Consider the following 27332-nt stretch of genomic DNA (forward strand, 5'->3'; position numbering starts at 1 on the left):
CCGTGCTCGTGCAGAGAAGGGGCCAGTCCACCTCTCAGGAAATCGTCATACACCTTCGACAAAAATCACTGGGAAAGAACGACGCAAGAATCAAAGCCCAGTGGCGACAACGTCTTTTTTTTTTCTTTTTTATTATTTCATCAACGCGGCAGCCGTGCACAATTATTCTTTATTTGGTCCAAATCACATAAACAGCAGTCGACAGCTCCTCACTGAAGGCTTTTTTAACTGGTTTTCAGCGTCCAGCGCTTCCCAAGCAGCACAATGTACTGAAAGTCGAGTGCAATAGGGGTGGACGGTATGTGTCTTATCAATGCTCTTTAGTTGCACGAGCCTGTTCAAGGCCTTCCACCTACACGTCCACCCCTATTGCACTCGACTTTCAGTACATTGTGCTGCTTGGGTTCCTGCCGCACACCGTAACTTCTTGTGTAACTTTGTGAATTGCCCCTTTTCTATCTCGTGTTTGCCTCTACTGCTGTTCGCGAGCTCTGAGCATTCTGAAATTTGCGCAATATTGGCGTCTTGCGTTTTCGACAATCCAAAATGCACAATCTTGTGAGACATGGCTCGCCGGCGGTCGACAAACATGCCGAAAGTAGAGTGTTTTGTGGGAAAGTTGGATCAAGGCCGCGCGGACTCCATCGGGGCTGCAAGCTGCCGCTACCAGATTTAAAAAAAAAACTCGTTATGAGGCAATAAAAAGAAACGCCCTCGAGATGTCTCCCGCAAAGGAGACGAAACTTCTAAATAAATTGCTATTTCCCGTTGCGCTAAGTCGTTGACAATTTTCATTCTGGGTGTATCCCGTTTGAAACCATTAAAATAATCTTTCAAAAATAAACGCGTAAGTACCCACTGTTAAAAACATATCTCCCAGAATATACGCTTAAAAATCAACGCACAAAAATAATCGCCGACATATCCCCGTTTAAATAAAAACGCTAAGGAATCCACGGTTAAGAATATATCGTTCAAAATAAATCGTTTCAAATCCCCCCAAATCCACCCTACAGTTGCTAGAGTCATGTTGTATGGCCCAAATCAACATGAACTGCAAGCACGCGGCTTAAACTAACCTCACAGGACCAAACTAGCCTAAACTATCCCAAACTAACCGAAACCGAACTAAACTGACCTAATATGATCTAACCCGGCGCAAATTGCAATCAGTCCGCCTGCGAGCTAGATGGTAGAGGATTTTGAAATAGTTTATTTTTAATGGCGGATTATTATTAAACGGTGATCTCTAAGCGGGGATAGTAAACGGTTTGTTATAGGAGACATATTTTTATCGCTGTATTTTTAAGCGGATTATTCTTGAATGCTTTATTCTTAAACGTTTATTCTTAATGGTGGATTTCGGGGCCCTCCTTCATTCTCCAGTTATGACGCCCGGCGTTTGGAATATCTTCGCCTATAGTAATTGCGCTATGTTTTGGTCTCGGGATGGACATTTAGAACGACCGGCAGTTTATTTTTTTCACAGAAGTCATTTTCACTGCCTTTACAGTCTTTGCGTTGAGATACAGATCTATCACTCCGCCATCGTGTTGGACTACAGGACATATTTTAAACAGTTTATTTGTGACGATATATTTCGCATCGATATATTTTCATGCCGGATTCTTGAGCGATTGTTTTTGGGATGGAATTTTTGCGCGGTTTATGCTTTATTGGGGAATTTTATGCGGTTTATTGCAAAACAATATATTTTCAAATAGTTTTTCTTAAAGGATTTATTCTTAAAGATTTATTAGTGTAACCACCCGTTTTTTTCTGGTAAACGAATAGCACACATCAAAACCTTACGCGCTATTCGGTAAAACGACGCACACACTTTCATCAGACGTCTCAATCTGGAAAATTTTTGGATGGTCTTCTGTACTCCTTTAAGCCGAACATACGCGTTTTACCAAAAAAACGGAACTTTGAGATTTTATTTTCAGAAAAGCTACTTGGAGCTAGAGCCCTGATATTATTTTCTTTTTTTCTCTGACGTCGATGTGATGTGGAACAAATAAAAAATAATTGCGCACGGGTGCCGCGTTGATGATATTGTAAAAAAAATTACTTTGTCGCAGTGGGCTTTGACTCTGGCATCGTTCTCTCCCAGCGAGAATTTCCTGAGGTGGACTGGCCCCCTCATGCACAACCACGGTGGAATTTTGTAAACCCAACGAATATTTCAAACGAGGGAAATCCCGGAATGATGAAAGGTTTCCTATCCGACGAACAATGTTTGGCGCCGCCTGGTAGGTGAACGGTGCGAAGCGGAATTTTGCGAATGTGCCATCAACTGAAGGGGAACATCACAAAAAGGTGCAATAAAATAAAATAAAAATACTATAGCGATCGTGACGGCCGAGCCACTCACTTCGGACATTTGAGCCAGTATGACTCTTGTGATATCTTCGACTCATCTCCGCTGGCTATAGAGCCATAAACCTCTACCCGACAAACGTCATCACGACGTTAGTAGACAGATCGAAAGGGGAAAGCTGGGTTCCACGAATGAGCTGAAAGAAAGTAGGACCGAAGGTCGCGTCCCTTTCAGAGACCATCGTAATCCCCTCAAGACCGTGGCTTTCAGGCGCGACCTTGTTCGCCGCTAGCTTTGAACGTATAGTTCAACTCTACCAAACTCGTGGCGCTGTCGAACATTATGACGTCATTTGTTTACAAACAGGTAGAGGTCTATTCGGCGACGCACTTGGCAACAGTTTAGTTGGCAACAGTGTGCTCTCTCTGCACTCGCAAGCTTGTTCTCGATCGTTTACTCCTGTTGGAAGTGCTCTAAGGGCTCCCACCAGTTTTATTAGAGTGGTTACAAGATGTAGAAGGGTATGGCCATACCACTGTGCGACCTTCTAGGAGAAACCTATTGTCGCGTCAGCGTGGCTGCAGTGAGATTCAAGTCCTATATATTTTTATTATTCTACATTGCAGAAAACTTGCGTTCAGTTATTTATTGATTCTGCGCAGAGGATTGCTGAAGTGTTCGGTTCGGGTGTTGTTCCTCCCCGTCGAGTTCAGGGCGAGAGCCGTACTCTCCCGCTTTGGCTCGCAAGAGAGACAGAACCAGCTGAAGATACCACCATACGTAGGAAAAGGTAACAAACCTGTCGAACTCCCTTGCTCATGACCATGTCGCCCATATATGCGTCCCCGGCAGTTGGAGTCACCAATCCGGTCAACATTTGGAAGGTCGTCGACTTCCCAGCCCCATTCACGCCGAGCAAGCCGAAGCATTCTTTATTGTGGACGGTGAAACACAGAGAACGCACAGCTGTTACATTCGGATACTGTTTTTTTAGGCGACGAACCACAAGTGTGTACCGAGAGACCCCTTGGCTTGCTACTGCTTGCTCGACAAGCGCCCGCTCTGCCTCAGCATCGCTGTCTGCTAACACTTGCACTTCGCCCTCTGTATTCCAACGTCGAGAACGACTGTCCAATAGGAGTATGACCGCAAGAAACAGGATTCCTTCAATCACCATGATGATAAGCTGTTGACCAACTGCATCCGCAGCAAGGGATAGTGGCGACAGCATGAGATCGTCACCTGCCTTACCGTTCTGCGCCTCTGAAAAAAAAAAAAAAAGTAAGAAAATCCTCTTTGTAAGAAATAACCATCTCGCTCTAGTTTATCCAGCTTATCTGGGTTCTCCCTCCTAGGTTTAGAGCCTTCGTCAACCCGCACCATTGTTGGAAATAGCAGGGAAGTTTTAGAATAGTAGCCTCTGTCGCTTTCGATGCACAAAATATTACGTATTTCGCTCTCCCCTTACACGTCGGACGTTTACTATGACTGACTTTTCTTTCCGTTTTCCATATTTCGACAGAGCTGCGTTATTTATTTATGTATTTTTTTAGTCACTTGCTTATATGCACTCAAGGCCAAGAGGGCATTATAGTCCGGATGGGCCTATGTTAAGATCGGAAGGAGGCTGTCCCAGCTCATCCTATGTTCTACGAACAATTGATGAAACGGGACACGCAAACCCCGAAAAGTTCTAAACAGTTGATAACTTTTTTATGTTTGTCTGCGTGTCCCGTGTCTCCCAGTTATTCGTTCTTTCATCGTCATGCACCAGTTAGTCTGCGCCCTCTCCCTTTTGTCGACCGTCTACGTGCAACCTTTTACTACTTCTATTAGAAAAACGTGCAAGTGTTCCCCCAGGTACACGCCCCCCTTTCTCTCCATCTTTTTCGGGACAGCTTCTTCATCCTAAACAGGGGGGATATGCTCAATGCTGACAGAAAAAAAGGAACCAAAATAATCAACAATAGTTATACAAAAACAGGTATTACTAGAGAACATAATATTAAACAATACACAATATACACGTTTGTCAAATACACAACTAAGTACCACAGTAGCGCGGGTGTATCCCGTTTGAAACGATTAAAAATAATCTTTCAAAAATAAACGCGTAAGTACCCACTGTTAAAAATTTATCTCCCAGAATATACGCTTCAAAATCAACGCACAGTAATAATCGCCGAAATATCCCCGTTTAAATAAAAACGCTAAGGAATCCACGGTTAAGAATATATCGTTAAAAATAAATCGTTTCAGAATCCCCCCAAATCCACCCTACAGTTGCTATAATCATGTGGTATGGCCCAAATCAAGGTGAATTGCAAGCAAGGGGGTTATACTAACCTCACAGGACCAAACGAGCCTAAACTATCCAAACTAACCGAAGCCGAACTAAAGTAACCTAACATAACCTGATCTAACCCGGTGCAAATTGCAATGAATCTGTCTTCGTGCTAGATGGTGAGGGGATTTTGAAACAGTTTATTTTTAATGCCGGATTATTAAACAGTGATCTATAAGCGGGTATAGTAAGCGGTTTATTTTAGGACCTATATGTTTAACCGTGTATTTTTTAAGCGGTTTCTTCTTGAATGTTTTATTCTTAAGCGGTTTATTCTTAATGGTGGATTTCGGGAACCCCCCAGTAGCACGTACAAATGTTATACAAAACAACTGACATGCGTGCCATAGATAGAAACAGTTAACAAAGCAAGCTGTTAACGCGTCTTTAAAAGTGCACCTGTCCCGAATGGTGACGATGTTACGTGGATGAGAGTTCCACTCTAATGCTGTATGGATGTAGAAAGAATGAAAAAATGATTTTCTCTTAGTGAAATGAACTCGTATCTTTAGTGAACTGTCGACGGGGTGGGAGGTGTAATCAGGTGATGACAAGTAGGTGGGCTGCATTGGCGCAGACTTGTACAAAATACTGCGCAAAAGTATTTAACATAAGATACTAAATACTCTACGGAAAAAGTATTTAAAATAGAGTACAAAATACTCAAAACTGAAATTAATTTGAGTAGAGTACTAAATACTCTAAGAAGTGTTTAAGATACTATTTAAAGTACTTTAGTATTAGCAGTAAATGAAACGCGTATTCTGAACGTGGCCTTACAAATGAAAGGAATAAACTTCATCAGCCATGCATATCTTTCATTTGCAACGTCTTGGTGTCAAGTAATGTTTGGTGAACTTTGGTGAACCCAAGTAAAGTTTGTTGATATGTTCTGACCCAAAACTTCGTAATCCCTCCTGTATGTCGGTTTGGGTCTTTCAACCTCTGGCACGTGTTTATTGCTTTGATGACCAAGTAAATAAACGCCGGGATATCTTGTACCTAATCCCCTGGTGATTCACCTGGCAATATGAATAGGAACGGTTTTCTGACGAAGCTGGCTATTGAGAAGCAAGGCCAGGCTTGGGACCAGCCTATTGTACAAGAGGATAAATGACAGATTCGCGAAGTCCCGAAAAAAAGAACAACAAAGAAAAAGGGGGTTAAATTCCAGCGAGCTGAAAATCTCGGCACGGCGGGAAGCGTGCTGGATATGGCTTGACGAGGAAGGAAAGTATTTTGAGTACTGAGTAGCAAATACCGAAAAAACTATTTTAAGTACATTAATAATACTTGTCGCAAAAAAGTATTGAGTAGAGTACCAAAATACCAGAAAAAGTATTTAAAATACTGTATTTTGAGTAGGTACTCAAGATACGTACAAGTCTGGCATTTGGTCGTTATTGTAATATAGTTTGTGGAATAAACATAAAATAGTAACTTTCCTACGTGAAAATAGCTGCGGTAATCCCGTATATATTATTCATAGATCAGACACTTACTGCTCGACTGTAGTTGGGTAAAATAAAACGCACAGATTCAAGTACCTTCATAAGGCTATCACTGCCAGTGTCCTAGACGGAGACCCCATATTCCAGGTTTGGGCGAATATGTGACATGCACAGACGTAAACTTACCACTTGATGGAGTTTGATAGAAGGAGCGCGGTATAAAGCCAAAGAATAAAAGCTTACATGATATGCGAACACAAAGATACTTGAGGGGTGTAAGGCCGGTTTCACACTTACGTGACGTTTTTGTCTTTCGCGTGAAATGCTTCCGTGTTGGGACCGCTTTCTTTCCTCGGTGATGAAATGTGTGCTCACAGTGGTGCTCACTGGTGTTCGTGTACGCCATGTCCACTACTGTTTTTCCTCGCAAGTGGTGTGTTCGTCACGATAAATTTCCCCCACGGCCTATTGTAAGCGATGTTCACGAAACAAAACAACGACTTTATTACGAGACGATGACGGGGGAGTTTCATCGCCGGGGGAGATACTCCACCCCATTGCTGGTGGTGATCTGGGAAGTGAAATAATGAGCGCCTGCATAATAAGAATCGAAGTCCTATGGTGGCCAGAAATGTGAAGAGAGCCTTGAGGGAGCCTTGGATGTTGCCAGGGACCAAGCAATTTTGTGAGAGGGGCGAGAGTCTCGCTCGTTAAGGGACCCGCAGAGTACGATTGGGGAAGCTTGGTAGTGTGGGCAATGGAGAAGAATGTGCTCTATCTCTTCAACAGCACCGCAGTGGCTGCAGCGGGGATAGGCAACTTGTCTCAAGCGGTGGCGCCACTGTGCTGTGAAGGCCACATCGAGACGCATTCGATGAAGTAATGCGGCATCTTGACGAGAGATATGTGCAGGCATGCGGAAAGCGAGCGCTGGATCAACTCTGCTCAGCATGGCGGATGGGGGAGGGCTGAGAATGTCAGCGGTCAGTTGACCTACGGACCGACGCAGAGCAATTCTCCTCTCAGCAGTGCAATACGCGTCCGTCTCCAAGACCCGAGGGCTCCTTTGGCGGCGCTGCCAGCCGGTTCACTGCCTTCGAAACCACAATGGGCTTCAACCTATTGGAGAACGAGCCTGTGGCCTGCTTCGTAGACAAGGTTGTAAGCCATCAACACATGCATAACCAACCGAGGAGCCTCGAATGCCAGAATTTTGTTGGGTCTGTGAATACACCCAATTCCGTGGGGTAAAGTGAACAATGTGCTGCAGAAAGAAAAGTATGGCATAGAGTTCCGCAGCTGTGGATGAGGTTTAATGGGAAAGGCGACTACGCCTTCGGATAGGAAGGCCAATGCCGCCGCGGACTTGGCATTTCGAGATGCGCCACGGGTGTATGCTGCGGCAGAGGTAGAAAACTTTGCGTCTATGAGAACATAAAAATGGGCTCGAACGATTTGAGGGGGAACCTGATCTCTGACGTCCTGGAGGTCTGGAAAACGTGCGAAGGTGGGTGGTACAGGCAGAGACCAGGGCGCGTTCGGCGGTATGCCGCCCTTAGGTCTGAAGCCAGTTAGAGCCTAGCCTGCGCTCTGCCTATGCGCTACGCCGTGGAAATGACTTTCAGAACGGTATCTAATTTTCCTGAGGAGTGGGTGAATGGGAATGTGCGGCGGCAATTGTAGGAAGTGTCGAGCCGTTTCCCGCTCACGGAGGACATCCACCAGGAGTTCACCAGCTTCAGCTAGGACTTGCCGTGTTTAAGCCATTCTTGGAACTCCAAGGCAACGACCAAGGCTTCGGGCGAACAGGGTCCGAAGGGTATTTAACGACGTTGTAGAAACCCTGTGCAAGACTGGAAGGCTCTAAACCACAGTCACCGTCACCAAAGCGGTGTGAATGGCTAAAAGGAAGCGTTGATCACGGCCCCAGCCAATGCCAGAAAGATGTTGAATTGCAGGAAGCCTTGACTGCCGTGAGTACCGCAAAGAAGAGTGTCAAAGGACAGGTTTGGTGTTTGGTGGTAACCCAAGCAACAAACAAAGGTTGGGCCAAGCTTGGCAATACTTAAACTGGCCTACCTGGCCTTGCTTGGTACATCATCGGCCAACAAGCTTGATTTTTATACGGATCTGTACCCTAGCCAATAATTTGCCAAGCATTGGCCAGCCTACGGTGTGCCAAGCTTGTGCCGAGATACAGACCAAAGCGTTCATGCGGCGTCGCTCATTGTCATACTCAATTCTCTCGCGGTAACGATATATCATTATTTGTTTGTTTTGCTCGTATTTCCCACATCAAGTGAGCACAACGTTTCAAAATGTAAAAAAAGAGAGAGCTTTTTAAAGGTATAAAAAAAGCTCGTAACATGCCGGAGACCACAATACCACCAAACGCACAACGGCATGTGTGTTTCCTGAGGAAAAACAGATACTATACATAGCTTATCTCACGAGCTTCCGCAAATTCGAGAGTCCTGTTCCCGTGTGAGTCAAAATGAAGGGTGAGGTGTCTAAGTGTAATTTGGCGCGTACACGAACTGCACTCAAATTATGAATTTCTTGTCATATTAACTCGCCATGAAGGTAACGCTTCTGTTTCATACTACTTTAGATTTTGAGAAATTCCTTTGGTCGTTCGAAAGTCGAACTTACGTAGCGCTACACCATTCTGCGTTACCCTCTTCCCCAGGCGAGATTGGTCTAAGCTTTGGCAAGTGCTTGGCCAACGAGCTCGTTTCTTGATGCGGATCTGTGCCCTGGCCGACGGCTTTTCAATCCTCGGTCTGCCTATCACTATGCAACGTTGCGTCAACGTTGGATGGCCAAAAGAGTCGTTGGCCAACTGTCACCCGACCTTTTGCCAACAGTCGGCCATCGGCCATTGCTTGCTTGGGAACTGTCTTCTCATGCGGGGAGCGTCAGAAGAGTGACCTAATATCCGACCTTGATGTCGTTTTCTGGCGGCGGTCTTCACGCAGGATGCCGGACTTACAGCTGGTTCAGTTTGGCTGGTTTCGAGGATCATGGCCAAATTGTTGACAGTTATAGCACTGCGTGGAACCTTCTATATATTCGTGAACGATGAAGCTCTGAAATCCGAGGGTGATTCGGTGTGTCAGAGGGATTGGGGTTGAAAAGTTAGGATGACTCTGCCGTAACGACGTCTGCATGGAGCACCTGCCTCAGTTCCACCGGCGCGGCCATGGAGTAGGCCACCGTCATCGCCTCTCCGTGGCATACCGTCATCGCCGGTCGGGACTCATGTAGAGGGATACCACCTCCTCTACATTTGGCGACTCGAACAAAGAATACCATTTTTGGCGCAATTCGGCCCAATATCATCCCGAATTTCTGCAAGCCCACGTCCGAAGCAGTCTCCGAAGGTACGGTGCATCATTCTACCCAGGAACCGCAAGGCGACGACGTCAATTCGCCGCGGCTCACTTAACGAGCTTCGCGATTGCACTCCTCGGGCTTTCACCAGCGGCACCTTCCCGAGCATCACGCTCTCATACTGCTCGCGGTACGCTGCTGGCGAATGCATGGCCCCATCCTCATCGTCATGCCAGTCCCAAGAACCCTGCCCGCCTTGCCTGCCCACCAGGCTTCGATACAGCGTGCTGGCAGTCCATCCAATTGCGGTCAAGAGGCACCGGGCCAATTTTCCCCCGGACCACTGTGTTCTACTCCCGGTCTCCCCGCGCTTCGCGATGGTCCTCCCCGGCACTCTCCTTGGCGCCACAACTAGCTCACCGCTCACGAACCGTTCGCGGTTCTGTCGCCTCACTCTCTTGATCACTTCGACCTACCTGCCTGCTCTCTACGTCGGCCCGCCCCTGGAACCCTCCCGGCTAGCTCTTGTCCGCACCATCCATCCGCTACTTCTGCCCGTTCAGCACAAGACGCAAGTGCAGCCGTCCCTGTTCCACGTGTCGCCACTGTTTCTCCTCTTCGTGTATCGACGCGGACCTCAACCGCTAGCTCTACACCGCTCCGCGTCTGAGGGGAGGAGTGATGTGGCGGCCCGTGGAAGACAATGAAGACGTGCCTGTGCTGGCACGCGGCACTGCGCTTGCCAGCCGGCTTGCTACCGGCACCGTCCTAGCGTGAGGCCGCGGCCATCTGCACGCTGGGACATTCTATCATCGCCGGTCAGGGCTCATGTAGGGGAATACCACCTCCTCTGCATATGAACACATCTCCGCCGTCTTCTGTCATGGAGTGCCGAACCTCTCGCCTTGCAGATATAACACCTACGTCTTTCAGGTAGTGAACAAACGGAACTCGCCTTTAGCTCGGTGCCTTTTCACACTACAAAGCTTTTCCTCCGTGTCGCATCGACGTTTGTAGCTGGTAGAAAACGTAACAGCATTTCTCAAGGTTCACACTGTCCGAGCCAGTGTGCCCGCTCCGTGGATATTACAGCATATGCGTTTCTGGCCGTTTGCCATATGTTTCTCGTGTATCATATCCCGTTTGGATGCATCTTCTATCGTTCACGCTCCTCAACAATATCTGGACGTTGGAATTTCGTTGCCTCTCTGTTTCAAATACATATCCATGTTGCCTCATCAGCGATCATAACATTGCGCTAGCGAACCGGTCGCGCGTAAGGGACGGTGTCGCTCGTGGAAACGGTAGCTTCGACCCTGTCCTTAAGCGGAGCGAGAGCTCTTACGATGGCTGGAAGTTCCTTCGCGTGGCTCTTGTCAACACCGCCCCGGTTTGTGCCGGTGTTCAGATCGCGCGACAATCATGGATGTTGGTGTTTCATATTGTTCGATATCCGTATTTGTATATGCACAACTTATACTTTTGCCTGTGTGTTGACAGAGGACTGCGTTAACGTTAATTAACGTTAAATTAAAAACGTTTCCTCCTTGCCACAATTACTCTTGTGAATGATTTATCGCAGAAACAGCAGGCAAAAATTATACGGTACGAAGGTCGGAGAGTCGTAGCGTGAAATCACGGAATGGCGCAAAGCAAGCCAAAAAGACGGACCTTACAATTCAACAGAAACACCATAAACTGGTGTATCGCGTATATCTTGTAATGGCGCTGTCCTTGAGAGTGAACTACGTCAAATAACACTTCCCTCTCCTATTTTTATTGGTATCGGGGCGTACCTATACGGCGGGTGGAGTGCGTAAAAAAAAAAAAAAGAAACACAAGGTACCGTGCGACAATACGACATGCAGAGAGTTGCTCGGCACGCCTACACTGTCCGCGAACGAAAGTGCATCTGTGAATACCAGCGTACACTTTAATAGGCCCATTTCTCGCCCGTTAAAAGCGCGGACGATGAAAACGTTAGTGTGAAACCGCCCTAACATACTCCAGAATGTCATTGATAGTCGTGTACATGGAATGGGTGATGAACTGCACGTGCGGCAGTGTTTTCAATACTTAGTTATCAATGTTTAGTTTCGTTAACCACGCGGATCTGCATGATAGTAATGGGTTTAGGACGGACTGAAGGATGTCAACGTCAGACGGACTGGTTATTACACAGTAAATTGTACAAGCATCGGCGTAGAGTCGAATAGAGGAGGCAATGCAGTCAGGTATGTCGTTAAAATTGTGAGAAAGACGACGACGACCGATCCACCTTTCAATCACGCACAGCGACTCTCGCCTCGCTATTGCGATCCGTGTCGGTAGCGAGAACGTTCGGGAACAAGCGCACCTGGTATGTGACGTGACGTAACATTAGCGATGAGAGTTTGGTAGTCACGGCGCTGGCGAACCGGTCGCGCGTAAGCGACGGTGTCGCTCGTGGAAACGGTAGCTTCGACCCTGTCCTTAAAGGGACTCTGACCAGAAGTTCGACAAATCTTCGTTTGCATCTATTACGAAGGTATAATATACCTCCAAGCCACACGCGAAATATTTTGGCTGTGCGCGGAGGCAAAGTTTGCCAAACGGGGAGCTGAAAACCGGCTTCGCTTTTCCCCCTCAACTCGCGCAATCGAGGCCGAAATCTAGCCTCTTTGCAGTGGACATCCGCCAATTTCCGTGTGTGTGACGAAATCACGAGGGCCACGTTTCATTGGGCGCCCGGACCGGAAGTTCTGTTGTTAGTGAGTTTGTGAGAGAGCCGGCATCCGTCCGGAGAGCGATCTTCAATATGGACGTCGAAGGAAGAAATGCGGAGACTTCGAGCCCGGAACTTGTTTCTGACCTTTCTGCGATCGAGAAGAAAATTCTGCGTGCTGAACAGCTCGGTAGGCTTTCGAAACGTCGCCGATGCCGCGAATGCGAGACGAAGTTAGAGCTCTACGAACATCAGTCACAGATGAAGCAAACAGCATGAGTCGCCTGTCTTCAGGTAAGCGATGAGCTTTTTAACGCACACTGTGATCGAACATGTAAACATTATCAGAAATTTCGTGTTCTGATATCTAATGCGCACTTGCTGTTCATGGTGACGGTGTGGCTGGTGTCATAATGCCGAAGGAGATCGAATGCTTGTGCTGCAAGGAGCTCGAAAACACTGCCGAATGACTGCAGTATGAGTGCATTACAACCCACAAAGATTTCCAACTTCTACTCTTCAATATGACTGTCCTGAAGGTCGCATATTGAACTCCGTGGGCAGCGCTAACCTATGAGCGACTATATTCACAAGTAAGTCACATGTGTCCTTGTCGAACTATGTTAAAATTTGGGCGCCCAAAACTGGTTTGGTCCTGCAATAAAGTCGTTAAAAACTCCAGTACAGGGCGCAGCACATAAAAAGGCTATACAGTACACGACTCTGAACTGGAGAAAACCAATATAGGCAATTTTGTAATTGTCAGTGTGCTGTGTCCTGAGTCACGTTTTTATGTATTGCCCTGTGCATAAGGTTTTAGCGTAGGTTTTTAGCGATATTGAGTGTTCTTAATTGTCGATTCAGTGAAAAGTAAAACAATGTTGGGTACTAAAAGAACACAGCATGTGTAGTAATGTACAAGGTGTGGGCAGGTGAACCGCAGTTGCTCTCAGGTACATGTAGAAATGACATTGCACACACACTGTACTGTAACCGGTTACCTATTTGTCTAAACTATATTTTATGTACATCTGTGTAGACGATGCAGATACACTGCATATCGCCAGTTTGCAAGGTGAGTATGGCACAAGCTTGGGAAAAACAAGATCATGGTCATCCCAGCCTGTGCAGTGAAGAGGGTCTGGCAAGCCTTTCCCACAGAAAATGCCACAGGCTTCAAGTACCCAAGATCCTAACTGGGGGTACCTCTTCGCACAGCTCGTCTATCACATTTAAAATAATTCAGCATCTGTATTTAGGATGATCTATAGCTCTCAGGATGATGCATGGTTCATGAGTTCAACATGTTGTGTTGAAACACAACACTAGTCCTTTTTAATGAGTCTTGCGGAACGATAGATGAGCACTCCTTTCCTGACATTGTGTACCATTGCTACAGTGAACAATTTCTTCAGCAAGACTGATGAACGAACAAAAAATAGTCTTGTCTTCCAAAAATGTATGTTCCTTGTAACTTCCGTGTTTGTTAAGTGACCCATGTTGATGTCCCCCCTCATGTAATGCCTGCAATGGTCTTTGAGATATATTCATAAATAAATAAATATCAAAACCGGAAAAAGATCACGTATCCTCTCTTTGTGTGAATGATACATAAACATTCTCAGAAGATTTGTACATAGTCACACTTTGCCTCATTTTGCATAAAGCCTAGTTCCACCTCTTACATCATCTCCACATCTTCAATCTCCAAAGCAGTACAAGGCTAAAGTAATCAGCTACTACATAAAAAGAAGGAGGGGAGGAAAACAAACGCTGGCACATCTGAAATTCGAAGAAACCCTGGTACTTTCACGGGGCTACTCACGGCTCAGTGCTGGATCATATCCCGATGGAAAACAGCTTTTCTGAGCCTCAGTGATAGATTCCATTGATTGCACTGACTGTGAGGCACAACTCATTGGCTTGGTGGCAAGTGGGCTTGCGTCTGATAGTAAGATTTGGAAGAAAGGGAGCAAGGAACATCTCTCTATGGTCTTAAGAAGGATATCAACATTACCTGTCAAGGTACAGCATTTCATGTTGCATTCAGTAAGTACAACACTCCTCATAGCAGTTACCATTCGTGTTGAGAAAGCATGCTGAAGTTAGCTCAGGCAGTGCATCCAGAACTGTGAATCGGGTTCATAGAGAGCACCTGGTGAGAGGGACAGCAACAGTGTCCAGTAAAGACTCTCCAGGAATTTTGTGCAGGTTTGGGGGACACAGCTTTTAATAGTGTTGATGGAAAGCAGGGTGTCTGAAACATTGACTTCTGGTAGATGAATTCTTGTTATTTATAACCAGGAACCCATGTTCTAGTAATCTAGAAAAAGCCTTGGCTCTCTTGGAGGAAATTGCTAATGAATCTGAGTGTCTTTTGTGGAAACAGGTTGTAACTGCCTTTCTATCCACCCTTCTTAGGCGCCCTAGCAAAAGCAAATATGTAATGCTGTACACCATATCTGATGCTAGCACACTAATTGCTTTGAGTGTTCTCAGGCTTCTGAAATGGAGCTACGTTTACTCTCTTTATGCTTAATTGTTGTGTTAAGCCGGTGTTCTGAGTAAAGGATTTTACATTATGAACTCTGTTTGAATGATGATTAGTGGCGAGCTTCATACCCTGGGCCACTACTCTAACAACTGCTTGTGGTAGTGTGGTGAAATGGAATAACGAGCCTTGTAGACAAGTTACTTGGCAATATATTTATTTATCTCTCATAGGTTGAAGAACCCAGTGTGGTGTTACATAACGGAGGGGCACGTAATCATACAAGACCGATCACCAAAAGGCCTTGCTTTTGACTAGATTAAAATTTGAAGCGATTGTAACATAACAAATGCTGCATGGTGGCGATACGATAGGTGCTCCTCACGAGTTGTCGACACAGTTACGGTTAGTTGAGAAACTGCATATCCAGGTAGCAGGATCAAATTTTAATTAGGCTACTTTGGCCAACACGCGAGCATACAGCACAGTGTCAAAAGCCCTTACAAAATAAAAAGAATACATCTATGTGGACCCAGAAATCAAGACAGTTTGAAATGCTGTGAACGAATTCCACTACGTTAGTTTTGCCTGAATACCCTTTTCTAAAGCCATGCTGGAATTTAAAAAAAGAAAACGACAGACTCAACTTGGTTGACAACGTGGTAGTACATGATGTGCTCCATTAGTTTACAGGGAACCCTAAAAAGTGGAGCTGGTTAATAGATAGAAGGAGCATAGTTGTCACCTCTTCTGAAGACAGGAATAAGCTTGAGACCTATGTCCTCGACTCGCACACATACTAAGAACCTTTGACACAGATTAACGTATCTTCATTCCAGCTCTTTCAGTTTCAGATGTTTATCTCTGTTGAGTGGTCTGTCATTCTTGTAATACAGATTGGAATTGAAATGCAGGTGCATAAGGGATGCTCTGAAAGAAAAGTGTTTGGTTTTAGTCCTCTTAATGTTTCTGAAAACGAAAACAAACTTCACGGTGACTATTCTTCTGAAATGAGCAATTCCAGGATGACAGCCAAAAAATATATCTCGCCATATCATTATATCCACCTGGCACTTGAATTGAATAATGGGAGTTGAAGATGATTCAATTTAATGAGACATAAGCAACTCGGGCTATAGTGCGCCGAAACCATGGTAAAACTGTGACTTGTTAAATATCAGACGATTATACTAAAATAATATACTTTGTTGGTTGGTAAATTGAGATATAGACAAAAACATGATATGATAAAAATAAGCAATTGAAGAAAAGGCAATTGTTGGCTTTGTGTGACTGATGTCGAGTTTGCCACACTACGTGTTGAATAATAATGTACGCTGATACGCTGTAGCATATAAAGTACAATCATACACACGCTCAATATGTGGTGGATATGTGAAACCAATATACACATACTTACATTTCAAACTTTCTTGAAAAAGGCAGTCCAAGTCTGTCGGATTTGCCAGACTCTATACAAAGCCAGTAAGCACAGTGTGGAATGACTGATTCATCTTTCGAAGGCTGAGGTGCAGCTACCACGGCGCTTCGTCATCTCAATGCTTCGGAGCGGCATAGCCTAGTAAGAAGCCATCAGAAGGATCTCATAAAGATAACTTGGTTGAAAAAGTGGAGGGTTCTGTGGGATATGTAAGAAAGCATACGCGTTACACAACAGCTACGAGAATGATCGACTGCACCTGCATGGTTTTCAGTACGTAGACTTGGAATTGAAAAATAAGTGTGCTAACCTTGTTGATACTACTTTTCCGTCAGGACCACACGAGAGCACATTTGGTTTCTTTAGTTGAAGGTATCATCAGGTCCCCATGCTCCTTTGAGATGCAGGAGAGAGAAGTTTGCTGAGGCGAGTGACTGCCGTTGCGGTTCGTCGCTTCGCAGCAGATCAAGAACAGTACACCGCAACGATAGGTGAAACGTTCAGAATATGGTGACCAACTCCAACACCAACCCAATGACCCGAACAAAGAGGATGAACCGAGAGCCACACAAGTTCGCAGTTCGCAAGCTCGGCATACGGCATCCATTACAGCTGACCGGATACGGAAGCATATATCGAACACCGTGTACAGATTGAAAAGAAAATCGTAGAAACTGTTGCAGGTGATAAATGCAGGGTATATTTTTCTTTTTGAGGCTCTGTAACAAAAACATATTAACGTAGAAATGCCATTTCATGAAGGAAATTGACAGATATTGCGTGACCACGTGACGCGTTTGAGCCAATTGTGGGAGTTGCGAGTGGCCCCCGTGTTGACGTCATCTTTATGGTGGGCCGGGGTGGATATTCTATATAAACGTATGTTTTCTCGGTTTGACGCTAGGCGTGCTGCACTCGGATGAAGTCGAATGTTTAAAATTCGAATTTAGAGAAACCGTGGGGTTTTAATGCGTGAATTTTCGCATGGAGAGTCATTGTTGGGTGCTTTATCGACTACAAGTACGAAAGAGCTCCCACAGTTTCTGGTCAGAGTCCCTTTAAGCGGAGCGAGAGCTCTCACGATGGCTGGAAGTTCCTTCGCGTGGCTCTTGTCAACACCGCCCCGGTTTGCGCCGGTGTTCAGATCGCGCGACAACGCGTTCGTATCAAATCAGACGTCTTTCGTGGATGTGAGACTATACTCGATCATTATCCATGTACAGCTTATCAGCACAATGCACGAAGGTCTACCTCATTTCTCCACTTTGAGACTGTCGACAGGTCCTTCGCTGGAATTTAATATCGCGACAGATTCATTTAGCCTGTCCATATTGTTCGTGCTGGACGGAATGCCCGTGAATAAAGCGCACCATGATTTCATATTAGCCGTGCGTTGGGCGACAAGACTTTTTCGGAAGGATCCCGCTGTCGCGGAGTAGGTTCGCCGAAGCCAATAGACGAGGAATTGCCTGTGGCCGAGGACACTCCGCCGTAGCGTCATGTTGTCCGTTATTTGCAGCGCTGTCCGGCATCCTAGAGATTTGCCTCCCGGAACAAAGCTTCGTCGTGAGGAAGATGAGGAAAACGTGAGGGAAACGTGCAGGCGTACACTCTCGCGAAGCAAACATGTATAAATTTACGCTTACGTCCAATCTTACCCTTACTAAGCGTAAATTTCGACAAAATGGCTGACGCGGTATCCGCCAAGCTCTGTTTTATTTCTAGTACCCGTAAAAGCACCCGCTGTAAGCGTGGGGAGTTTTATGCCTAAATGGCACGGGGAACATCATTTACGCCTTATATCCTGACGCATAAGATTTCGTCTTGACGGATAAACTGAGGCTCTGCGTTGAAGTGTTAGCCCTTTACGCCAATGCTGACGCGTATTGTTTTTCAATTGTTATACGGGCCCTGCCTTCTGAGAACATGTGCATCGTTCCGTGCGCTCAGCGTCTTTTCTTTCGCTTGGTTAACGGTCAATCTGGCTTCTGGCATCTCATGGTCTCACATTATGCACGTTCTAGCAATGTAACTTTTCACATTTTGGGTTGGGTGTCTTTAGTTTGTCTGAATTTCATATTGCACTTATGTCAAACGTATGGCAGGAAGAAATGACGATGCTGATTATAGCGCAGCACGATGTGTTGACAGGAAGCAAATGGATTTCCTGACTTGTAAAAAGCGGTCACGATTTTCGATAACGTGGTACAGGTGGTGGTGGTGCTGCTGCAAAACACGTGTGGAACGCCACTTCTTGGACAGCTGAAATGATTTATACGTTCAACAATTTTCAGTGAAATGTTATTTCACAGGACTAGAGTGTTTCCAGTATAGTAAGTGGTTTTTCAGTCAGTGGAAGTCGATGTTACGTTTATGAATATTTCATGTAAGCGGCCTCTGCGGAGATGGACACAGGTCGGGCAAAGATCACCTTATCTGCATGATTTGTTTCAGCTTTACGATATTTACGAGATTAGCTTTCCCATGTAAACACTAGAAACAGTATCAGTTCCGCGATATATACTGGTGCAGAGACACGTGCACCCATTTGACAATACCGCAGAGCACATGAATGACATGATAAAATTATTTACGCGTCTAACAAAATTCAGTTGAATGTTATTTAAACGACGAGAAAGATTTCAGTATGGTATGTTTGGCAGTCCATTTGGTGACCATTTCATGTAGGAGGTCTCTGTGGAGATGACTCAGGTCTGGCGAAGAACACCTTATCTGCATCATTTATTATGGCGCTAGCATATTTTCGAGATTAGCTTTCTCATTCAAATTCAGTATCATATGTTTGGAATATACTTGTGAACAGACACGGGTAGCTATTTGGCAATACCAGCACGCACATTATTTTGCGCTTTTGGCAATAAACTTCTATGTCCGTGATCCCCAGTAACAGGTCATTATCTTCGTTAGTCATGCTGCACTGCATAATACCCCGCATGCACCCTCAACTGCATTAGGTCGTGCTCCTAAAATTTGTACTGTGCGACACATTCTGGAAAGAAGTACACAAGACTCTACTCCGTCACGCGTGTCCAGCCACTACGACCGACCTGCAAAGATGACTACTGTGTTGTGACTACTTCATGAATAATGATGCGTTGCTCGATAAATGCGATGTCCGAATACACTGAACTATACTTCAGTTGTTATAGATAATTAGTTTATGATCTGCCTGCTATAGATTTCTTTTTGTATATATACTCATATTCTGTGCACGTCGATGCCTTCATCCTGTGATATAACGCTCATTAAATGATTTTACATTACAAACGTAATTTAATCCAATTACTAGCTCATATAGCTAGTCTACAATTTGTATTTTGTTGAAGTGTTGTGAAGGTGCACAAATGTCATTTCATATTAGTCTAAAATGGTAGCAGCTCCTATCCTTCAAACGCCCATTTCCACCGACGTCCCAAATCAACCAAAAGCTCATTTCCTCCGAAAAAATATTCGGAGCTTCTGGGCTTTCGGTTGATCTGGGCACGTGGGTGGCGGTGACCCATATCCCCCAAATGCTCTTTTCATCCGAGTGCCCAGAAGCACCGAAAGGGGGATACTTGAAAGGACACGCTTCCCTGTTTAAGAGGGAAAGGAGGAAGGGTGAGTGGTTACTAAGTGTGCGGGAATCTAATGTGAGCTCGAAGCAGAGCTAAGTGGAACGCCACATCGACTGGCGGAGGTAAAGTCGGGGAGAAAACAACCCTAGCGGCTCTTACGAGAAATAAAGGAAAAACAGTGTTTCTACTGCCCCACTGTTGCTGCTGGAGCGTCCGCCTTGCCACGAGCTGTTGTCTCAGCATTACCCTCAGCTGTTGTTATCATCGCGATGTTTGTTTGTGTTTGCGGAGATTATGTGAAGGTGTATGTCGGCTGAATCGCACGGATGCGATGACTTTATCCAATTGATACACGCGAAGGTGGTCGCGTTCGCTCACTGGGGCATTTTCAAATTTCTGATGAAACTAATCAGCATGCACGGAGTCTAGTAGCAAATTTATTGGATTTGGTGTCCACATTTGTGTGTTAATGAGATAACAGCATCGCATCCGAGTGATATCGGTCAGCATACACCTTTACATAATCGCCTCAAACCCAAACAAACGTCGCGATGATAACCACAGTTGATGGTAATGCCGAGTCCACAGCTCTTGCCAAGGCAGACACCCTCGCAGCATAATGGCGAATTCGGGTGGTTATTTCGTGGCAACTTTTTTTTTTCAGATCCCGAACAGTCATGTTCGCTTGGTCGAAACAGAGGAATCTCGCATGTTCGCGCGGCGCTTTCCGAGCGCACAGAATTTGCCAGCTAGCACTTTTTTCGCGCTGTCTCGAAACTATCGAGTAGCGGCTTGACCAACTATATCCGGTGTCGTCAGTGCCCTCATTGGCCCGTACGTCGAAGTTCACGTAATTTAGCAGACGACGGAACCCGAAGACGGGCGACCGCGATGCCCCTAGCTTGATCCAAGTGTACGAACTCTGCCCTGATTTAAAAGGGATGAGGCGAGCCTAATCCTGATCCAAAAACCGCTAGATCCCTGGCACTCATGTTCGGGTAGCAACTGTCACGTGATCCAGCGCGGGAGGCGACCTAGCAATTTCCGAGCGCTAGGCCGTGTTGCCCTAAAATGACCACCCGATTTCGCCATAAGTAGGACAGTCGAAACATTATTTCCCTGTATTTCTCCTAAGCGACGCTAGGGTGGCTTCTTCCCGAATCGGCGGTAGAAGTCGCGTTCCAGTTATGTCTGCCTCGAGGTGTACTTCCGGCACCAAAAAGGGTCAGGTGACCCTAGCCGTCACGGTCCCTGGGTGCTGCTCATCCGGTGCTCGAAATGTTCTGTAACATTGATGTATGCGGTCCGCTGACTTCTACAGCTTCTTTCGTTCCCGTGCTTAATAATTCTCCTTAGACATCTAGCATCTGCATCTCCGCGAGATGTAACAGATTTGACTGATATAAAAAGGAGAGCTGGTGCACGGAATCCATATTAAAGAAGCCTGAGCTTGGGTGGGTAGAAATGACACGACACTCGGTGTGTACAAAAGAGATCGAGTTCAAGAAGCGATCTGAGCAGAGAGATATTTCGAAAATGAATTTTATTCGTATGCACGTTGCTCACGGGAGAAGCACTATCTTCGGAAGCTCATGGAAGTCCGCGTCATGAGACACGGACAAATAACATGGTGAGAATGGTATGTCCTGTGGCTGGAACATGTACAGCGGGATGGCGTAACACACACAAACCTCAAGCGTCTTCTGATGAGATTGACAGTTCAGACGATATGTTGGTTTCATGCATTCATAATGCTTGCAAGCTTTTTCTAAGGGTTGTTTCAGACGGTTAGTATAGTGTTTTCTGAACGTCTGAACTGCATTAACAGAATGCATTAAAGAAAAGTGAAGGAGAAGGCCCTTTCTCTAACCTCTTTCGGGACCTGTTCCGTGGGCGCTTTGTTGTTATTCGTTTTCCACTATCATGACCTAGACAGTGCCTGGACTCCAGTCACTCATATAGAAAATATTTCTCTATTCGGATCAGATCACTTCTTGAACGTGATCGACATCAACAATATCTTTCCTTGGCAAACTTCACTTCTGAGTCAGTTGCAGGAAGTACATTGGATTCCCGCACACCCAAGACCCGCTCACCCTTCTTCGTCTCCCTGACAAACGGCGGAAACGTGTCCTTTCAAGTATCCCGCTTTCGGTGGTTCTGGGTTCTCGGATGAAAAGAGCATTTGGGGGATATGGGTCACTCCCACCCGCGGGCCCACATCAACCGAAAGCCCAGAACCTCCAAACATTTTGGCGGATGAAACGAGCTTTTGGTTGATTTGGAACGGCATTTGGAGGATATGAGGCCTAACCGTCTAAAATATTGCAGGTATCGTAATCTGTTGGTTTATGACTAGTATGCTGGGTAGCAGCTCATACCCTCCAAACGCCCATTTCCACCGACGTCCCAAATCAACCAAAAGCTCATTTCCCCCGAAAAAATCTTCGGAGGTTCTGGGCTTCTGCTTGATCTGGGCACGGGGGTGGCAGTGACCTATATCCATCAAATGCAGCTTTCATCCGAGCGCCCAGAACCACCGAAAGCGGGGTGCTTCAAAGGACACGCTTCCCCCGTTTAACAGGTAGTGAAGGAAGTGTGAGCGGTTCCCGGGTATGCGGGAATTCAATGTACAGCTCGAAGCAGAGTGAACTGGAACGCCACTTCAACTGGCGGGTCTAAACTCGGGGAGAGAGGAACCCTAACGACTGCTACGAGAAATAAAGGTGTGTTTCGACTGTCCCACTGTGTGTGTTTCGACTAAAGTGTTTCGACTGTCCCATTGTTGCTGTGGGGGTGTCCGCGTTGCCATGAGCTGTTCCCTCGGCATTGCCCTTAGCTGTGGTTATCATCGCGATGTTTGTGTTTGCGGCGATTATGTGAAGGTATATCCCGGCTGATATCGCACGGATGCGATGCCTTTATCTCACTGATACACGTGAAGATGGTCGAGTTGGCTCGGTGGGGCATTTTCAGATTCGTGATAAAACAAATGAGGATGCACGGAGTGTAGTGGAAAATTTATTGGAGTTGCCGTCCACCTTTGCGTGTATCAGTGAGATCACAGCATCACATCCGCGTGATATCTGCCAGCATACACCTTTACATAATCGTCTCAAACACAAACAAACGTCGCGATGATAACCCCTGTTGAGAATAATGTCCAGTCAACTCATGCCAAGGCGGACACCCTCGCAGCATATTCGCGAATCCGGGTGGTCATTTCGTGGCAACTTTTCCTTTTTTTTTTTTTTGTCAGATCCTGAGCAGTCAAGCAATCTTGCATGTTCGTGTGGCACTTCCCGAGCGCCCGAAATTTGCCAGCTAGCACTTTTTTCGTCTGGTCTCGAAACGATCGAGCAGCGGGTTGCCCAACTGTATCCGATGTAGTCAAATCCGCACTGCAACAGTGGCGAGTGCCCTCATTGGCCAGCACGTCGAAGTTCACGTGATTTAGCACACGACGGAATCCAAAGACGGGCGACCGCGATGCCCCTAGCATGATCCAAGTGCACCAGCACTGCCCTAATTCAAAAGGGATGAGGCAAGCCTGATCCTGATCCTAAAAACGCCAGATCCCTGCCACTCATGTGTTCAGGTGGCAGCCGTCACGTGATCCAGCACCAGAGCCGACCTAGCAATTTCCGAGTGCTAGGCCGTGTTGTCATAAAATGACCTCCCGAATTCGCGATAAGTAGGACACTGGAAGCATTATATCCTTTTATTTCTCCTAACCGGCGCAGGGGTGACTCTTTTCCCGATTCGGCGGCCGAGGTGGCGTTCCAGTTAACTCGTGCTTCGAGCTGTACTTCCTGCAAATCACCAAAGAGGGTCCCGTGGGTCCCTGGGTGCTGCTCAACCGGTGCTCGAAATGTTCTCCAGCGTATGTATGCGGCCCGTTGACTTGCACAGCTTCCTTTGTTCCCCTGCTTACTAATAAGTCCCCTTAGAGATGTAACATACATGGCTCGTATAAAAATGATAGCTGATGCACGAAATCTATATTAAACAAGCTTGAGCTTGGGTGGATACGACACGACACTCGCTGTGTACAAATGAGATCGCGTTGAAGTGATCTGAACGCAGAGATATTCTGAAAATGATTTTTGTTGGTATGGATGTTGCTGACGGGAGAAACACTATCTCCGGAAGGTCATGGAGGTACGCTTCATGAGTCACGGAAAAAGAGCATGGTGTAGCGGTATGTTCCGTGGCTGGAACATATAGCGGTACGATGGAAAACACAGAAACCTCAAGCGCCTTCCGTGGAGATTGACAATTGAGACGACATGTTGGTTTCATGCATTCGTACTGTTTGCAAGCTTTTTCTAGGGGTTGTTTCCGCCCGTTAATAGCGTGTTTTCTGAACGTTTGGACTGTATTAACAGAGAACATAAAAGTAAAGGAGGAGGTCCTTTGAGTAACCTTTTTCGAGATCTGTGCCCTGGGCGCTTTGTTACTATTAACTTTCCACTACTCAGTTGTCTCGCGACGTAAACCCCCAATTATTATTAACTTTCCACTAGGATGGCCTACACAGTGCCTGTACCCCAGTTCGGATGTTCTCTCTGTTCGGATAGGATCACTTCTTGAACGCGATCCACATCAATAATATCTTTCCTTGGCATACTTTACTTCTGAGTCAGTTCCAGGATTGGATTCCCGCACACCCAAGAGCCGCTCACCCTTACTCCTCTCCCTGACAAACAGAGGAATCGTGATGAAAGATGAAAGTCACTGAAAAGGTTAGCCAGCTGTAGGACTCGAACCCACATCTTCTGGATTGCCGGTCCAGGGCTCTACCGATTGAGCTAAGCTAACAAGCCTTCTCAGCGACTTCCAGGGTGCGTCATCTGAAGGGACAAACCAGACACTCTCTCTCACTCATCCTCCTTTCACACTTACATTTTTGCTCACTCATACACACATTCATACGACGGGATCGACGCAGGCAGCAACTGTTGAACATCGTGAACTTCGTTGAACTTGAGGAATCGTGTCCTTTCAAGTATCCCATTTTCGGCGATTCTGAGCGCTCGGATGAAAATAGCATTTGGGGGATATGGATCACTGCCCCCCGCATGCCCAGAACCTCCGATTTTTTTTTTTTCGGATGAAATGAGCTTTTGGCTGATTTGGGATGTCGGTGGAAATGAGCATTGAGGCCTAACCAGTGTGCTGTTCTCTTTTTTTTTAATCTATGTTCGGTCACGTGCGCCTTATGCCTAATCATTTTCAGGTCATAGTTGCTGTATTCTATAAACACATGTACGCGGGCTATGGTGAGAGGATGAACTCGATTCAACTGATGCATTGCCCAAGTTGCTGAGCATGCTGAGAAGACCATGGAGGTGGTAGTTCCGACTATCTCGACCGTCCAGCGCTCCGACAGTTACACGCCGTTCGCCGGTTGTGCCCCTTGCCCACATCAACAAGGCGGCCGTCGTACTCCCCTTGAGGAACTACAGGACAACGTCCCTTCCCGTCCCCGTGTGCAGCCCGACACAGGTGACCGCAGCGTCACGCATCGCGCCGTCAGTCAAGATCTCCACGTGGAACCCGTCCTTCATCGCCAGCGCCTGAACAGAATACGTCTGAGTTTCACAGGCAGTTCGGCGCAAGAGCTCGAAGATGTCGAACACCTTGCATCTGGCAGGGAAATCGTCCACGGGGGCGCTAACGGCGTGCGCATCCCCATCAACCGTAAGTAGCGGAAGCCGCCTTTTCTACGTCTCCGGTGGAAGATCCCGACGCCGTTTCTTGGTCAAGACAGGAGTCCGCGTAATCACTGCAACTCGATCGGAACGATCACTACAACCCATCTATTACCTCGCAGCTGCAAACGGCACCGGCATTCCTGTTTACGGTGAACGACGCTTCTTTCCGTGGGTGCTCAAAACTGCTGCAATTAAACGCAACGTACTCGGCGCGGGTTTTGTGCACCACTTTGATTTGATCGTCGATCTCGGTCGCAAAGCCGCCATCGTGGACTCATAGACAAACTTGTGTAATCCAGGACACCCATCCATTCTCCGTCAGCCTCCACCTACCATCACCTTCTTCGCGCTCTAGTCACCTTTTGCTGTTGTTCTCAGCGAATTTGCGTCTTTGGCGAAGCCTCCGGATTGGACCCAGCAAGTACGCCACGATGTGGTCCATCACGTTAAACAACTGATGCCCCTGACACTTTCGACCCCATCGGCTTGCGCCCGAAAAATTCAAGATCGCTCAAGCTGAGCTCCAGCACATGCATGACAGTGGCATTGCTAGAACGTCTCAAAGCGACTGGTCCTCGCCTTTAGATACGGTGCCCTAGAAAAGGGGTGACCTTGTGGGGACTACAGTGCACTGAATGAGGCCACAAGGCCGGACCGACATCCTTACATATTCTGGACTTCACCATGAATTTGGCTGCAGCTCGTCTATCCAGTAAGATAGACCTGGTGAAGGCATATCACCAAATTCCGATGGCTGCCGAAGACGTTCCGAAGAATGCCATCACGACGCCTTTCGGGCTCTCAGAATTTCTGAATTTGGCCGTGGGCATGGAGAATGCTGCGCAGACATTCCAAAGATTCGTCGATTCTGTCTTGCGCGGTTTGCCGTTTTCTTTTGCATACCTAGACGATGTCCTCATGGCAAGTAAAACGGAGGAGGAGTACGCGCAACATCTCCGCCAAGTTTTAGCACTTTAGCATGATTGCAGCACGGTATCGTGTGAACTCGGCAAGTTCCAGAGGCATCAGATCTGCACCCACGGAATCTTCCCCCTTCCACAAAATGTTCGGGCCATCAAAGAGTTTCCCCTCTCAACCTCTGTCCGCCAATTACGTCGTTTATTTGGGCTCGTCAACTTTTATAGACGTTAAGTTCCGTCCTGCTCGGTACTTTTCCGACCCCTCGAAGAATTGCCCTCAAACGAAGACCAAACCAGCTCCCTCATCGGCGGCCCCCTACCCGGGAGGGACGACCTGCGCGCCGTCAAAGAGGCCTTGACTTCAGCTACAATACTTAGTCACCCCGGGCACGACGCTCCCACGTCCCACGTTGCTGACGCCTCAGATAACGCTGTTGGCGCGACTCAAGACAGCTGGCGACAGCAAGTGGTCGACGGCTCCTATGTGCCGCTCGCGTTTTTCTCACGCAAGCTTAGTCCCACTGAGCCAAAGTATAGCGCCTTCGGGAAGGAACTCCTCGCGGCGTACTCTTTGCGGTGCCCCATTTCTGTAATTTATTTATTATTTATTTTTTTATTTATTTAAAAGCAACCAAGGGTCCGGACGACATTGCATGGGGGTGGGAACATCAGCAAGGCATGTAACACGGACAAGGAAAACACAAGAAAATAAGGAAACAACACAACACCAACATCTTGGGATAACAGGATAAGAACAATACAAGTAAGTATACAAAGTGCAGCAATAGAACAAAACTAACACTGGTATTGAAGATGAAGAGAGCGAGAAAGAGAGCCACGGAAAAGTGTATGGTCGTCAATGGTTGCGACTGATGATGGGAGGTTGTTCCACTCAATGATAGTGGCGCAAAAAAATTATTTAGAGAACGCGTTACTAATGCAGTGGTACGGGTGACCTTCGGGTGACGGGTGACGGGTCAGCCTGCCTGCTCCAAGTACGTCGCTTACGCTCTCGCTGTGTCCAAGACTT

The 27332-nt window shown here is 46.6% G+C and overlaps 1 protein-coding gene across 3 annotated transcripts in view; it reads right to left on the minus strand.

The window, feature by feature from the left end:
- Positions 1-27332, minus strand: part of LOC135387031 (phospholipid-transporting ATPase ABCA1-like) — a 476077-nt gene that overhangs the window by 41462 nt on the left and 407283 nt on the right. For all 3 annotated transcript variants that reach the window (XM_064616460.1, XM_064616459.1, XM_064616458.1), the window contains one exon: positions 3123-3586. In XM_064616460.1, coding sequence (XP_064472530.1) covers positions 3123-3586 — 464 coding nt within the window. The remainder of the gene's footprint in view (positions 1-3122; positions 3587-27332) is intronic.

This window comes from Ornithodoros turicata, chromosome 3 (assembly GCF_037126465.1).
Source record: "Ornithodoros turicata isolate Travis chromosome 3, ASM3712646v1, whole genome shotgun sequence".
NCBI lineage: Eukaryota > Metazoa > Arthropoda > Arachnida > Ixodida > Argasidae > Ornithodoros > Ornithodoros turicata.